Raw genomic sequence first — 16,760 nt, forward strand, 5'->3', positions numbered from 1 at the left:
TTTTCTACAACCCAGTCAATAAGATTGGCAGATTTTACAGTAAAAAACTAGACTTTTTGATTAAAAAAAAAGGACTATGAATGTAAAATCGACACCACTGCTATTTTTACGCTACTTAAATGCCAGCTTGGTCACTGATTTTCTACTGATTTTCTACTGATTTTATTCAAATGTGACTTATTTTTACAGTGCTGTAAAAAATAAAAGTGGTACTAGTTTTCCATTCACAGTAAAATCTTTGGATTTGACGGTAAAAACTCCCAAAGATGACTTTTTAAAGCGTGCATGCTGGACCAAGAACTGTATTTGGTGAGTGTGACGTCGTCCAGGTGTTTTAGAAAACAAGACCAAATAAGGGCGTTTGCGCCAACAGGCGATGGCGGCTTCGGGACGGTGTACCGAGGCACCTACAAGAACGAGGACGTGGCTGTCAAGTTATTCAACAAGCACGCGTCTGAACTTCACATCTACCGGCTCCTCAGACAGGTAAACGCTACACCACCACGTGGCAGACGCCGTAACATCTCACACGCCACACCCCTCCACTCCTTCCAGGAGCTGGCGGTTCTGGGTCGCCTGCGCCACCCCAGCCTGGTGGGCCTGCTGGCGGCCGGCGCGGCGCCGCACGTCCTGGTGATGGAGCTGGCCATGCGCGGCTCCCTGGACTCGCTCTTCCAGCAGAGGCAGGGCAGCCTGAACAGGAAGCTGCGGCACAGGATCGCCCTGCACGTGGCCGACGGCCTCAGGTACGCGGCGCAACCCCGGCCGGTCCGGTGCGGTGTAGCGGCGCCAAGGCTCTAAAACGACTCTCGCCAACCAGGTACCTTCATTCGGCCATGATCATCTACCGCGACCTGAAGCCTCACAACGTTCTCCTCTTCAACCTGAAGGCCGACTCCGAGGTCGTCGCCAAGATCACCGACTACGGTATCGCTCAGTACTGCTGCGGCATGGGGGTCCGCAGTTCTGAGGGCACGCCAGGTGAAGCAGAACTTATGTCTGCTAGTATTATTAGCGCCATCGTGAGCGCAAATCACCTTTGGAAGCTCCGCCTTTCGTACGATTCCACGTTCTTGCTGCCGGTGCAGGTTTCCGGGCACCGGAGGTGGCCAGAGGTAACGTGACCTACAACCAGCAAGCCGACGTCTTCTCCTTCGGACTTCTTCTCTACGACCTGTTGACCGGCGGGGAGCGCATCTCAGACGGCATGAAGTTCCCCAGCGAGTTCGACGAGGTGGCCGTGCAGGGAAAACTACCAGGTGAAGCGCTTAAGAGCTAGAAAATGCCATTTTGGTTGACATTTCGTGAACTCAAACGCTAACAGTTAGATAGCGTCAAGCAACAGAAAATATGAGCAAAATTAGGTAAAAAAGCTAGCATCTTTACAGTACTATGCTAACATGCTAACAATAGCATGCTTACAGCCAGTGAAACACCAACATATGTAACAGTCAGGTGTATATACCTGGTAAATTAGCTTAAAAAGCTAATATTAGCATGCTAAAAGGCTAACTGTAAAATGCGTAAAGTACCAAAATATATTACTTTGAGGTGTGCACCTGAAAATGTGTTTGAAATACATTAGCATGCATCATGTACCAAAATATAATATACCTACAAAATCAGAAAGAAAAAAAAAAGCTAGCATGCTAACAGGTATCGTTTTCCAAGTAACAATATATTTGACGCTGAGGTTTCCTTATATGTGCGAAAATTTGCAAAACAGCTAGCATGCTAATATTAAAAGGCTAATAATTGGGCCACACGTTTTATTAAAATACCAAAATATATGACATTGAGGTAATTTAGCTAAAAAGAGCTAGCACGATAATGTTAACATGCTAAAATGTTAACTGTTACATGTGTCAAGTACCAAAATATATTACTCTGTGATGTGTACCTGAAAAATGTGTTGGAAAAAATGATAACATGCTAACATTAGCATGTATCAAGTAGCAAAATATTTTACTCTGTGATGTGTACCTAAAAATGTGTTGAAAAAATGCTAGCATGCTAACAGGTATCATTTTCCAAGTAACAAAATATTTGACGCTGAGGTTTCCTTATATGTGCGAAGATTTGCAAAACAGCTAGCATGCTAATATTAAAAGGCTAATAATTGGGCCACACGTTTTATTAAAATACCAACATATATGGCATTGAGGTTATTTAGCTAAAAAAAGCTAGCATGATAATGTTAACGTGCTAAAATGTTAACTGTTACATGTGTCACGTACCAAAATATAATACTCTGTGATGTGTACCTGAAAAATGTGTTGGAAAAAAATGCTAGCATGCTAACATTAGCATGTATCAAGGACCAAAATATATTACTCTGTGATGTGTACCTGAAAAATGTGTTGGAAAAAAATGCTAGCATGCTAACATTACATTGTATCAAGTAGCAAAATATATTACTCTGTGATGTCTACCTGAAAAATGTGTTGGAAAAAATGCTAGCATGCTAACATTAGCATGTATCAAGTAGCAAAATATATTACTCTGTGATGTGTACCTGAAAAATGGGTTGGAAAAAATGCTAGCATGCTAACATTAGCATGTATCAAGTAGCAACATATATTACTCTGTGATGTGTACCTGAAAATGTGTTGAAAAAATGCTAGCATGCTAACAGGTATCATTTTCCAAGTAACAATATATTTGATGCTGAGGTTTCCTTATAGGTGCGAAAATTTGCAAAACAGCTAGCATGCTAATATTAAAAGGCTAATAATTGGGCCATACGTTTTATTCAAATACCAACATATATGACATTGAGGTAATTTAGCAAAAACAAAAGCTGGAATGATAATGTTAGCGTGCTAAAATGTTAACTGTTACATGTGTCACGTACCAAAATATATTACTCTCTGAAAATTGTGTTAGCATTTATCGAGTAGCAAAATATGTTTTTAAAAAAAGCTAGCATACGGTGGAAAAAGTCCTATACTGATTGTGAAGCTGATAATGACTTTGATGATTAGATCCAGTGAAACACTACGGATCTTCTCCTTGGCCCAGCTTCCAGGCTCTGATGAAGGACTGCTTGAGACCGAACCCTCAGGACCGGCCGACGTCCGCCCAGGTTTGGAGCCTCCAGAGGACTCGCTGGCAGGTTGAAGATGTTCCATGTTTGGGTTTGGTGTGCCGGCAGGTGTTTGACAGGCTGACTGCAGGTGACATGTTGTGTCTGATGATGGAGACGCTGCTTCCCACTGCCGTCAGCGCTGATTGCTTCACCGTGACTACTCTCGGCCATCACGCCATGACCGCCTGGCTGGGAGGGGGCAGCAGCACCCAGAGGACGGGCTGTGTCACCACTGTGGACCTGGACTCTAACACGGTCACCACGCAGGTAACCACAGACACATGCCTCACACAGACTCGACGGGCATGCTAACATTATCATGCTAACTTTTCTAGATATTTTTACACTTTTTACCTAAATGTTAGCTTGCTAACTTTTTTTTTACTAATTTTGAAACCCTTTTTCCCAACTTCATATAACTTAGTGCATGACATATGTTAACCGTTAACATGCTAACATTATCATGCTAACTTTTTTATTTATTTATTTTTTAGCTATTTTTACACTTTTTTAATCTAATTTTGCAGCCCTACACCTTAGTCATAAAACTTGGTATGTGACACATGCTAACTGTTTGAATGCTATTTTTTTTTTTAAAACTAATTTTGCAACCTTTTCCCCCAACGTCATATAACCTGATGCATGACATATGCTAACCGTTAGCATGCTAACATTATCATGCTAACTTTTTTATTTATTTATTTTTTAGCTATTTTTACACTTTTTTAATGTAATTTTGCAGCCCTACACCTTAGTCATAAAACTTGGTATGTGACACATGCTAACTATTAGAATGCTATCTTTTTTTTTTTTAAACTAATTTTGCAACCTTTTTCCCCAACGTCATATAACTTGGTGCATGACATGTGATAACTGTTAGCATGCTAACACTACCATGCTAACTTATTTATTTATTTTGTAGCTATTTTTACACTTTTTTAATCTAATTTTGCAGCCCTACATAAAAATTGGTATGTGACACATGCTAACTGTTAGAATACTAACTTTTATTTTTATTTTTTTTTACTAATTTTGCAACCCTTTTTCCCAACTTTATACAACTTGGTGCATGACATATGCTAACCGTTAGCATGCTAACATTATCATGCTAACTTTTTTATTTATTTATTTTTTTAGCTATTTTTACACTTTTTTTAATGTAATTTTGCAGCCCTACACCTTAGTCATAAAACTTGGTATGTGACCCATGCTAACTTTTAGAATGCTTATTTATTTATTTTTTTCAAACTAATTTTGCAACCTTTTTCCCAAACGTCATATAACCTGGTGCATGACATATGCTAACTGATAGCATGCTAACACTATCATGCTAACTTATTTATTTATTTATTTTGCTATTTTTACACTTTTTAAATCTAATTTTGCAGCCCTACACCTTAGTCATAAACATTGGTATGTGAGACATGCTAACTGTTAGAATGCTAACTTTTATTTTTATTTTTTTACTAATTTTGCAACCCTTTTTCCCAACGTCATATAACTTGGTGCATGACACATGCTAACCGTTAGCATGCTAACATTATCATGCTAACTTTTTTATTTATTTATTTATTTAGCAATTTTTACACTTTCTTTAATCTAATTTTGCAGCCCTACACCTTAGTCATAAAACCTGGTATGTGACACATGCCAACTGTTAGAATGCTAACTTTTTTCCCTTTTTTTTTTTTTACTAATTTTCCAACCTTTTTCCCCAACATCATATAACCTGGTGCATGACATATACTAACTGTTAGCATGCTAACATTATCATGCTAACTTTTTTTTAAAGCTATTTTTACACGTTTTACCTAATTTTGCAGCCCGACATCTTAGTCATAAAACTTGATATGTGACACATGCTGTTAGCATAACTTGCTTTTTTAAAATGTATTTTTAAATAATTTTTCAACTCTTTTCCCTACAGTCATATAACCTGGTACATCACATGTGCTGTTTTCATGCTAACATTAGCATGCTAACTTTTTTTTAAACTAATTTTGCAACCCTTTTCCCCAGTCATATAACTTGGTACATGACATGTGCTGTTAGCATGCTAAAATTAGCCAGCTAACTTTTTTCTACTAATTTTGCAACCCCTTTCCCCAGTCATATAACTTGATACTTAACATATCTAGCATGCTATTTTTTTTAAAACTAATTTTGTGACACTTTTCCACAGTCATATAACTTGGTACATGATATATGCTGTTAGCATGTTAACATTAGCATGCTAACTTCATTTTTGAAACAAATGTTGCAGCCCTCTCCCCCAGTCATATTACTTGGTACATGATGTATGCTGTTAGCACGCTAACATTAACATGCTAACGTATTTTTAACAAATTTTGCAACCCTTTCCCCCCATATAATAATATTGGTACTTGACATATGTTAACATTTTTAGCCAATTTTGGTGCCGTACACCACAAAGTTACATTGTCACGACGGCTTAGGTCCCCAACGCAGAGCAAAATATATATATAAGAATAATACCAAAAAGAACACTCAAAAAGGTGTGAGCAAAACAAAATGAAGGATGCACACTTATTGTGTGAGAGGTGACAGTTAACACTGCACAGCCACGCTGGGACTGAGTCACAGGGAGCGAGAAGCGTGAGTGGAGCCATAGCAGAGGAGATGCACACAACTGGAAGGGTGAATCATCGGGAAATCTACTGGCGCCGAGTGAAGGGACTGGAGAGCTTAAGTAGTCAGGAGGAGATTTGCATCAGGTACTGCAACAAATATAAGATAGGTGGCGGTACGTGACATATGCTAGCATGCTAATATTAACTTGCTAACTTACCTAGCCAATTTTCCCGCCGTCCACCTCAAGAGCTATATCACTTGGTAGGTGACGTATGCCAACTGTTAGCATGGTAATGTTGCAAAAAGGCGAAGTCACAGACAGTCATGCGCACTACTGTACCTCTTCTAAGGACGTGGACAACAGTCCCGTCCTGTGTCTCGTCACCGTCAGAATCCCCGGCGAGGCGTGTGATTGGCTGCTGGCCGGCACGCAGTCGGGCTCGCTGGTGGCGATGAACGCCGAAGACGCGACGTCTTGGCACCGCCTGCAGAGTGTCAGTGACGCCGTCACCTCGCTCTACTTCCACGTGCACCCCCCACGCCTGTAAGTGCACCTGACACAGCAAGAACCCTGTCTGCTTCAGTCTTCGGTCTTGTTGTCCTTAAGTCCAATTGGTCTTTGTGTCTTTGTTGTCCTCAGACAAAGACAGAACTATCTTCTGGTCGGGACCGCAGACGGCGTGCTCTCAGTTTTTGACCAGTCTGCACTCAAGGTGAGAAAGAGCAACTCCAGAGGAGGTTCTTCATCCAGAGTCCAATGTGGTCTTTGTCCTCCAACAGGACCAAGGACAGCCGGTCAAAGTGTTGACATTGGGCAGCGTCAACACGCCCGTCATGTGCCTGGGACAGTCCACCTACTCCCTGGACAGCAGGTGCATTTGGGCCGCCTGCGGGACCAAAATCATGTCCTTCACGGCCGACTATGACGTCGGCAAGACCCTGGACACCAGACCCGACTCCATCTTACGGTAAATCCAAGTCTTCGCCGCTCGTCCTGACCGTCCAACTCGTCTGACTCATGTGTGCTGTGCAGGCATCAGAGCAAGGCAGGTGTGTCCCGCATGGTGGTGGACAAATACGTCTACCTCAGCAAGGCTGGAATGTCCACCGTGGAGGTCTGGGACAAGAGGACTGAGAGGATGGTGGACTGCATTGACTGCGCCCAAATGATTAGGTACTCTTTTGTCCTTCCTAAAGTTCATGGACATTTATTCAACTCTGTCCTAAAAGTGTCGGAAAAGACACACGCGTCCCGAACCAGTACTTTTTCTGGGAAGGTTTGGGATTGGCATAATGTTTTTTACAATGTTTCAAAACAGTCACCGCAAGACGTGAAAGACAGAAATACTGTAGATAGTATTTAGAAATTCTGCTCTGATTTCAGAGCATCTTTAAAAACATTCTTGTGTTGGACTAGTAAACATGTCCCTGGGACGACAAATGTCCTCACGCTAAATGTCATTTTACAGTCACTGCAAGACTAAAAATACACAAATTAATTTACATAGTATTTAAAAGTTGTGCTCTGATTTCAGAGCATCTTTGACAACATCCTCACATTTCTTGTGTTGGAAAAGCAAATATGTCCCCACGAGGACAATCATCCTCACAAAACAGTCACTGCAAGACGTAAAAGACAGGAATACTGTAGATAGTATTTGGAAGTTCTGCTCTGATTTCAGAGCATCTTTAAAAACATTCTTGTGTTGGACTAGTAAACATGTCCCCGGGAGGACAAATGTTCTCACGCTAAATGTCATTTTACACAACAGTCACCGCAAGACTAAAAAGACACAAATTAATTTACATAGCATTAAAAGTTCTGCTCTGATTTCAGAGCATCTTTGACAACATCCTCACATTTCTTTTGTTGGAAAAGCGAACATGTCCCCACAAGGGCAATCATCCTGACAGAGCATTCTCTGCAAAACGTAAAAGACCGGAATACTGTAGGTAGTATTTAAATGTTCTGCTCTGATTTCAGAGCATCTTTGACAACATCCTCACATTTCTTGTGTTGGACTAGTAATCATGTCCCCGCGAGGACAAATGTCCTCACAAAACAGTCACTGCAAGACTAAAAAGACACACATTAATTTACATAGCATTTAAAAGTTCTGCTCTGATTTCAGAGCATCTTTGACAACATCCTCACATTTCTTGTGTTGGAAAAGCAAAATTGTCCCCACGAGTACAAATGTCTTCACAAAACTCTTACTGCAAGATGTAGAAGACAGGAATTAATTATACAGCATATAATAGTTCTGCTCTGATTTCAAAGCATATTTGACAACATTCTCACATTTCTTGTGTTGGACTAGTAAACATGTCCCCGCGAGGACAAATGTCATCATGCTAAATGTCATTTTAACACAACAGTCACTGCAAGACTAAAAATACACAAATTAATTTACATAGCATTTAAAAGTCCTGCTCTGATTTCAGAGCATCTTTGACAACATTCTCACATTTCTTGTGTTGGAAAAGCAAAATTGTCCCCACGAGCACAAATGTCTTCACAAAAAGTTACTGCAAGATGTAGAAGACAGGAATTAATTACATAGCATCTAAAAGTTCTGCTCTGATTTCAGAACATATTTGCCAGCATTTTCACATTTGTTATGTTGGATTAGTAAACATAACCCCGGGAGGACAAATGTCCTCATGTTAAATGTCATTTAAACACAACAGTCACTGCTAAACGTAAGACAGGAATTACTTGAGATAGCATTTAAAATTTCTGCTCTGATTTCAAAGCATCTTTGACAAACTAGTGTTGGACTAGTAAACAAATATCTTCACGCTAAATGTCATTTTAACACAACAGTCATTACAAGACTAAAAGACACAAATTAATTTGCATAGCATTTAAAAGTTCTGCTCTGATTTCAGAGCATCTTCGACAACATTCTCACATTTCTTGTGTTGGAGAAGCAAAATTGTCCCTACGAGGACAAATGTCCTCATGCTTGAATGTAATTTTACACAACAGTCGCTGCTAAACGTAAAAGACAGGAATTACTTGAGATAGCATTTAAAAGTTCTGCTCTGATTTCAGAGCATCTTTGACAACATCTTCACAGTTCTTGTGTTGGACTAGTAAATGTCCCCACGAGGACAATCGCCCTCACAAAACAGTCACTGCTAAAATAAACGTCCACAATAAAAGCAATGAGATGTCCTGCTCTGATTTCTGGTCACTTTGACCAGTCATCATGTCCCCAGAGAGACATGTGGTGACGTATATGAGTGTCTCTCTGCAGACATGAGTCCAGCACTGGAGGGAGGAGGCGTGGCAGCGAGGGGGACGTCCCCCGTGAGGGTTGTCCTCCCTGGGCCAGGGTGAAGTCCTTGCTGGTGCAGGGCACCGCAGCGCTGTGGGTGGGCACGAGAGGGGGACACCTGCTGATCCTGGATCTGTCCAAGCACGAGACGCTGCAGGTCATCACGCCGCGCTGTGACTCCATCCGCTGCATGGCCTCCGCCCTCATAGGTGTGTCCGCCACCACCTTTCGCCCCTTTGGGGTCCGCATTCTTTCTTACCTTGACGTGTCTTCGCCAGAAACCCTGGACTGGAAGGACGTGGTCCTGGTTCTGGGCAGAAGAGTCCCGCAGGACAGGAGTGAGAGTGGTGAGGCTAATTGCTGACGTGAGTTAGCTCTCTGCAGCCGCCTCAATAAGGGTGCGCTTGTTTTGCTCACCTAGACGTCCAGTCGGTGCTGATGGTGTGGAGCAGCACGCTGTCCTCCCAAGTGAAAGATCTGAAGAAACACTGCGAGAAAAGACAACACATCTCTGCAAGAATGACACAACAACTACACAACCACTGAGCACAGGTTTGCTGCCTGTAAAACACACAACCTAACTAGTCTGCTGCTTTTAATACACAACAACCTAACTAGTCTGCTGCCTTTAATACACACAACCTAACTAGTCTGCTGCCTTTAATACACACCACCTAACTAGTCTGCTGCCTTTAATACACACCACCTAACTAGCCTACTGCCTTTAATACACACAACCTAACTAGTCCGCTGCCTTTAATACACACCACCTAACTAGTCTGCTGCCTTTAATACACACCACCTAACTAGTCTGCTGCCTTTAATACACACAACCTAACTAGTCTGCTGCCTTTAATACACACCACCTAACTAGTCTGCTGCCTTTAATACACACAACCTAACTAGTCTGCTGCCTTTAATACACACAACCTAACTAGTCTGCTGCCTTTAATACACACCACCTAACTAGTCTGCTGCCTTTAATACACACAACCTAACTAGTCCACTGCCTTTATTACATACAACCTAACTAGTCTGCTTCCTTTAATACACACCACCTAACTAGTCTGCTGCCTTTAATACACACAACATAACTAGTCTGCTGCCTTTAATACACACAAACTAACTAGTCTGCTTCTTTAATACACAACAATACACACAATCTAACTAGTCTGCTGCCTTTAATACACACAACCTAACTAGTCTGCTGCTTTTAATACACACAACCTAACTAGTCTGCTGCCTTTAATACATAACAATACACACAACCTAACTAGTCTGCTGCCTTTAATACATACAACCTAACTAGTCTGCTGCCTTTAATACACACAACCTAACTAGTCTGCTGCCTTTAATACATAACAATACACACAACCTAACTAGTCTGCTGCCTTTAATACACAACAATACACACAACCTAACTAGTCTGCTTCCTTTGATACACAACAGTACACACAACCTAACTAGTCTGCTGCTTTTAATACACAACAATACACACAACCTAACTAGTCTGCTTCCTTTGATACACAACAATATACACAACCTAACTAGTCTGCTGCCTATAATACACAACAATACACACAACCCAACTAGTCTGCTTCCTTTGATACACAACAATACACACAACCTAACTAGTCTGCTGCCTGTAATACACAACAATAAACACAACCTAACTAGTCTGCTTCCTTTGATACACAACAATACACACAACCTAACTAGTCTGCTGCCTGTAATACACAACAATACACACAACCTAACTAGTCTGCTGCCTTTAATACACACAACCTAACTAGTCTGCTTCCTTTGATACACAACAATACACACAACCTAACTCGTCTGTGTGTTTAATACACACAACCTAACTAGTATGCTGCCTTTAATACACAACAATGCACACAACCTAACTAGTCTGTTGCCTTTAATACACAACAATACACACAACCTAACTAGTCTGTTGCCTTTAATACACAACAATACACACAACCTAACTAGTCTGCTGCCTTTAATACACACAACCTAACTAGTCTGTTGCCTTTAATACACAACAATACACACAACCTAACTAGTCTGTTGCCTTTAATACACAACAATACACTCAACCTAACTAGTCTGCTGCCTTTAATACACACACCCTAACTAGTATGTTGTCTTTAATACACAACAATACACACAACCTAACTAGTCTGCTGCCTTTAATACACACACCCTAACTAGTATGTTGCCTTTAATACACAACAATACACACAACCTAACTAGTCTGTTGCCTTTAATACACAACACTACACATAACCTAACTAGTCTGCTGCCTTTAGTACACACAACCTAACTAGTATGTTGCCTTTAATACACAACAATACACACAACCTAACTAGTCTGTTGCCTTTAATACACAACAATACACACAACCTAACTAGTCGGCTGCCTTTAATACACAACAATACACACAACCTAACTAGTCTGCTGCCTTTAATACACACAACCTAACTAGTCTGTTGCCTTTAATACACAACAATACACACAACCTAACTAGTCTGCTGCCTTTAATACACACAACCTAACTAGTCTGTTGCCTTTAATACACAACAATACACACAACCTAACTATTCTGCTGCTTTTAATACACACAACCTAACTAGTATGCTGCCTTTAATACACAACAATACACACAACCTAACTAGTGTGCTGCCTTTGATACACACAACCTAACTAGTATGCTGCCTTTAATGCACACAACCTGTTTAGTCTGCTGCCTTTAATACACAACAATACACACAACTTAACTAGTATGTTGCCTTTAATACACAACAATACACACAACCTAACTAGTCTGCTGCCTTTAATACACACAACCTAACTAGGATGTTGCCTTTATTACACAACAATACACACAACCTAACTATTTCGTTGCCTTTAATACACACAACCTAACTAGTCTGCTGCTTTTAATACACACAACCTAACTAGTATGCTGCCTTTAATACACAACAATACACACAACCTAACTAGTATGTTGCCTTTAATACACACAACCTAACTAGTATGCTGCCTTTAATACACACAACCTAACTAGTGTGCTGCCTTTAATACACAACAATACACACAACCTAACTAGTCTGCTGCCTTTAATGCACACAACCTAACTAGTATGCTGCCTTTAATACACACAACCTAACTAGTATACTGCCTTTAATACACAACAATACACACAACCTAACTAGTATGCTGCCTTTAATACACAACAATACACACAACCTAACTAGTATGCTGCCTTTAATACACACAACCTAACTAGTCTGCTGCCTTTAATACAAACAACCTAACTAGTCCGCTGCCTTTAACACACACAACCTAACTAGTCTGTTGCCTTTGATACACACAACCTAACTAGTCCACTGCCTTTAATACACACAACCTAACTAGTCTGCTGCCTTTAATACACACCACCTAACTAGTCTGCTGCCTTTAATACACACAACATAACTAGTCTGCTGCCTTTAATACACACAAACTAACTAGTCTGCTTCTTTAATACACAACAATACACACAATCTAACTAGTCTGCTGCCTTTAATACACACAACCTAACTAGTCTGCTGCCTTTAATACACACAACCTAACTAGTCTGCTTCCTTTGATACACAACAATACACACAACCTAACTCGTCTGTGCCTTTAATACACACAACCTAACTAGTATGTTGCCTTTAATACACAACAATGCACCCAACCTAACTAGTCTGTTGCCTTTAATACACAACAATACACACAACCTAACTAGTCTGTTGCCTTTAATACACAACAATACACACAACCTAACTAGTCTGCTGCCTTTAATACACACAACCTAACTAGTCTGTTGCCTTTAATACACAACAATACACACAACCTAACTAGTCTATTGCCTTTAATACACAACAATACACTCAACCTAACTAGTCTGCTGCCTTTAACACACACACCCTAACTAGTATGTTGCCTTTAATACACAACAATACACACAACCTAACTAGTCTGCTGCGTTTAATACACACACCCTAACTAGTATGTTGCCTTTAATACACAACAATACACACAACCTAACTAGTCTGTTGCCTTTAATACACAACAATACACATAACCTAACTAGTCTGCTGCCTTTAGTACACACAATCTAACTAGTATGTTGCCTTTAATACACAACAATACACACAACCTAACTAGTCTGTTGCCTTTAATACACAACAATACACACAACCTAACTAGTCGGCTGCCTTTAATACACAACAATACACACAACCTAACTAGTCTGCTGCCTTTAATACACACAACCTAACTAGTCTGTTGCCTTTAATACACAACAATACACACAACCTAACTAGTCTGCTGCCTTTAATACACACAACCTAACTAGTCTGTTGCCTTTAATACACAACAATACACACAACCTAACTACTCTGCTGCTTTTAATACACACAACCTAACTAGTATGCTGCCTTTAATACACAACAATACACACAACCTAACTAGTGTGCTGCCTTTGATACACACAACCTAACTAGTATGCTGCCTTTAATGCACACAACCTGTTTAGTCTGCTGCCTTTAATACACAACAATACACACAACTTAACTAGTATGTTGCCTTTAATACACAACAATACACACAACCTAACTAGTCTGCTGCCTTTAATACACACAACCTAACTAGGATGTTGCCTTTATTACACAACAATACACACAACCTAATTATTTTGTTGTCTTTAATACACAACAATACACACAACCTAACTAGTCTGCTGCCTTTAATACACAACAATACACACAACCTAACTAGTATGTTGCCTTTAATACACACAACCTAACTAGTATGCTGCCTTTAATACACACAACCTAACTAGTGTGCTGCCTTTAATACACAACAATACACACAACCTAACTAGTCTGCTGCCTTTAATACACACAACCTAACTAGTATACTGCCTTTAATACACAACAATACACACAACCTAACTAGTATGCTGCCTTTAATACACAACAATACACACAACCTAACTAGTATGCTGCCTTTAATACACACAACCTAACTAGTCTGCTGCCTTTAATACACACAACCTAACTAGTATGCTGCCTTTAATATACACAACCTAACTAGTCTTCTGCCTTTAATACACACAACCTAACTAGTCCACTGCCTTTAATACACACAACCTAACTAGTCTGCTGCTTAAACAGGCTGCTGGAGAGATTTCAATTCTTTGTGAGAATTAAAACTTCTTTTTGTTATATTCACTACTTTAAGTTTGTAAAATGAATCTATAAAGATTTTATTTGATAAAATGAACTACATATTTAATATAAATGATAAGGTATAACATACCACAAAAATAAATACATTTAAAAAAGTATTTTATATTGAAATATAGGTTAAGTTCATTATTTGTGTAAATGCTGACGTTAGCATGCTAGCTTTTCTTTTTTTTTAGCTCATGTTTTTAGTCCAATATTTTGTTGCCAGCTGTTAGCATGCTAATACTAGCATGTTAGCTCATGAGCTAATTGTGCAGGTTTATTACTCCAAGGTCAACTATTTCATGTTAGCTTTTAGCATGCTAACGTTAGCATGCTAGTATGCTAGCCTTGTTGTACACCTAAGAGTCGTGTATTTTACTACTTGACGTTAACTGTTAGCATTTCAGCCGATCTTTTCTGCTTTAATAATCATATTTTAAACGTGTTTTTGTTTTTTACAGAAAGTTTTTGAAAAAAAGGATCGACTTGTTTTTTCCCGGACGAGAGTGCGGAAGTGGAACGTTTACCTCAGCTGACGACGAAGACTCGTTTACTCTGTCAGTGTTTACTTTTTCTTCCTGACAAAAGTACTTTAGTGAGGTACTAATCTGCGGCAGGAAGACAACGTTTGACTCGAGTCTTTTCCGTTAGTTCAAAGGGACAAAAAAACCACGCACGTTAGCTTAGCTTTTAGCCGTAGAAAAAAAAAGCGAAATAATTTATTTTTTTTGAGTTTTTCTTCACATTTTTTTCAAACTGACCCAACAACAAAACACTAAAGTAAAAATATGGTCCAAAAAATATTTTAAAATCGGCACTTTTTTGTATTTTATTTTGACCTTGAGTCATGTGACTTGGGCTCAATAAACACTACAGAGTTTTATTTACTTTTCGTTGTTTCTTTGCTGGTACAAAATATATTTGATCAGAATTCCATTGTGAAACCTCCACTAAGAATGTAAACAACATACATTTATCCGTTCCAGGGTCAAGATCTGGACATCATAAAAGCTCTTTAAATCTACAGTAGTGACTCCATGTAAATTAAAGCTGCAAGCAGCGATGGACGGGACTGACTTTGACGGCACATAAAATCCAAACCGGAGCAGTAATTAAAACTCTTTCGTCAACTTTTAATCAGAAGGGTTCAATCTCTCTCCTGTGTTAGTTTGAAGCCGACACGACAAAGGTGCTCAGAGGAGATCATTTTTGAAAAAAGGTGACTGGTTTTTACAAAACTTTTGTTTTGAAGGGGGAATTGCAAACTTCCTGTTGATTTTTGCTGGGGGTTGTCAATTTATGAAATGTAGGTCTAAGTAAGACCTACAGTACATAAAGGTTTTTGTTTCATGTCTCTACAACATTCCTACTGGAAGTTACAGGCATTTTTGTCTGTATTTTCTTCCTAGGAGCAGTTTTGTCTGTGTTTTATTCCTAGGAAGCGCTAGAGCAATTTTGAGTTTTGGGTTTTTTGTTTTTTATTAGATCCCAATTTTTGACAGTCCTGATGTTTGTGTCCCGTTTGGTGAGTTTTGAAGCATGTTAAGGGGGTCAAATTGTAGCTCAGAGGCAAAAGTGACTGTTTTTTCAAAACTTTTGTTTTGAAGGGAGAATTGCCAACTTCCTGTTGATTTTTGCTGAAGGGTGTCAGTGTATGAAATGTAGGTCTAAGTGAGACCTACATAGAGGTTTTTGTTTCATGTCTCTACGGCATTCCTACTGAGAGTTCCAGGCAGTTTTGTCTGTGTTTTCTTCCTAGGGGGCGCTAGAGCGTAATTTTGAGTTTTGGGGTTTGGTTTTTTTTTTTATTAGATGGCAATTTTCGCCAGTCCTGATGTGTGTGTCCAATATGGTGAGTTTTGAAGCATGTTAAGAGGGTCAAATTACAGCTCAAAGAGGCAGCGGAATAATAATATTAAAACCTTACAACTACAATAGGGTCCTCTGTCCCAAAGGGACGTTGCGGTCCCTAATAATCGAAATAAGTAGGTGGATGGCGCCATCCGCAGGTTTAAAAGAGTAGTGCGGCTATGAGTCCACCAGAGGGCGCTGTCTCACAAGGCAATTTACTAAAAGTTGCATGTTGTGGAAGTTCAGTACTACAAACTAATTGTTTTAGTCTATAAAGGATTTTCGCATTTAAAAATGGTCATTTTAGTTTTTAAAATTGTGAATTTACAAGTCTACTAAATACTGTACATTATTATGACATGATTTCATCAAATGACTGTAGATGTTTCTACTACATATTTATGATCCAAACGTTACTTTTTCTATTAAGAAATTAGCTATATGTTAAATTAGTGATAATTTGGAGCGGCAAAGTAGTAATTTAAAAAAACATATTTAATTTCAGTGGAGTGAAACCTTTAAGTAGTGTAATCATGTAGGCTGGGACTGCTCTATGGTTATCATCACACTTGTCTTCAAAGTCCACTGGACTGGTGAAGTCTGGATGAATGAGAACAAGGAGACCATCGACGCGTGACTTGGACATTATTTCATGTTTAATTTGGAGCGAGTAGGAAA

At 39.6% G+C, this 16,760-nt stretch overlaps 1 protein-coding gene across 1 annotated transcript in view; it reads left to right on the top strand.

Moving 5' to 3' along the window:
• The window catches only part of lrrk2 (leucine-rich repeat kinase 2), a 99,068-nt gene extending 83,950 nt beyond the window's left edge, over positions 1–15,118 (top strand). The window contains exons 38-51 of the mRNA XM_061924746.1: positions 374–486; positions 556–746; positions 821–981; positions 1,089–1,259; positions 2,985–3,085; positions 3,155–3,355; positions 6,031–6,224; positions 6,321–6,393; positions 6,461–6,648; positions 6,714–6,854; positions 8,944–9,173; positions 9,243–9,311; positions 9,386–9,516; positions 14,693–15,118. Of these exons, the coding sequence (XP_061780730.1) occupies positions 374–486; positions 556–746; positions 821–981; positions 1,089–1,259; positions 2,985–3,085; positions 3,155–3,355; positions 6,031–6,224; positions 6,321–6,393; positions 6,461–6,648; positions 6,714–6,854; positions 8,944–9,173; positions 9,243–9,311; positions 9,386–9,510 (1,958 nt within the window). The 3' untranslated portion in view covers positions 9,511–9,516; positions 14,693–15,118. The remainder of the gene's footprint in view (positions 1–373; positions 487–555; positions 747–820; positions 982–1,088; positions 1,260–2,984; positions 3,086–3,154; positions 3,356–6,030; positions 6,225–6,320; positions 6,394–6,460; positions 6,649–6,713; positions 6,855–8,943; positions 9,174–9,242; positions 9,312–9,385; positions 9,517–14,692) is intronic.
• The last annotated feature ends 1,642 nt before the right edge of the window (positions 15,119–16,760 follow it).

The sequence above is a fragment of the Nerophis lumbriciformis genome, linkage group LG29 (assembly GCF_033978685.3).
Source record: "Nerophis lumbriciformis linkage group LG29, RoL_Nlum_v2.1, whole genome shotgun sequence".
Classification (NCBI taxonomy): domain Eukaryota; kingdom Metazoa; phylum Chordata; class Actinopteri; order Syngnathiformes; family Syngnathidae; genus Nerophis; species Nerophis lumbriciformis.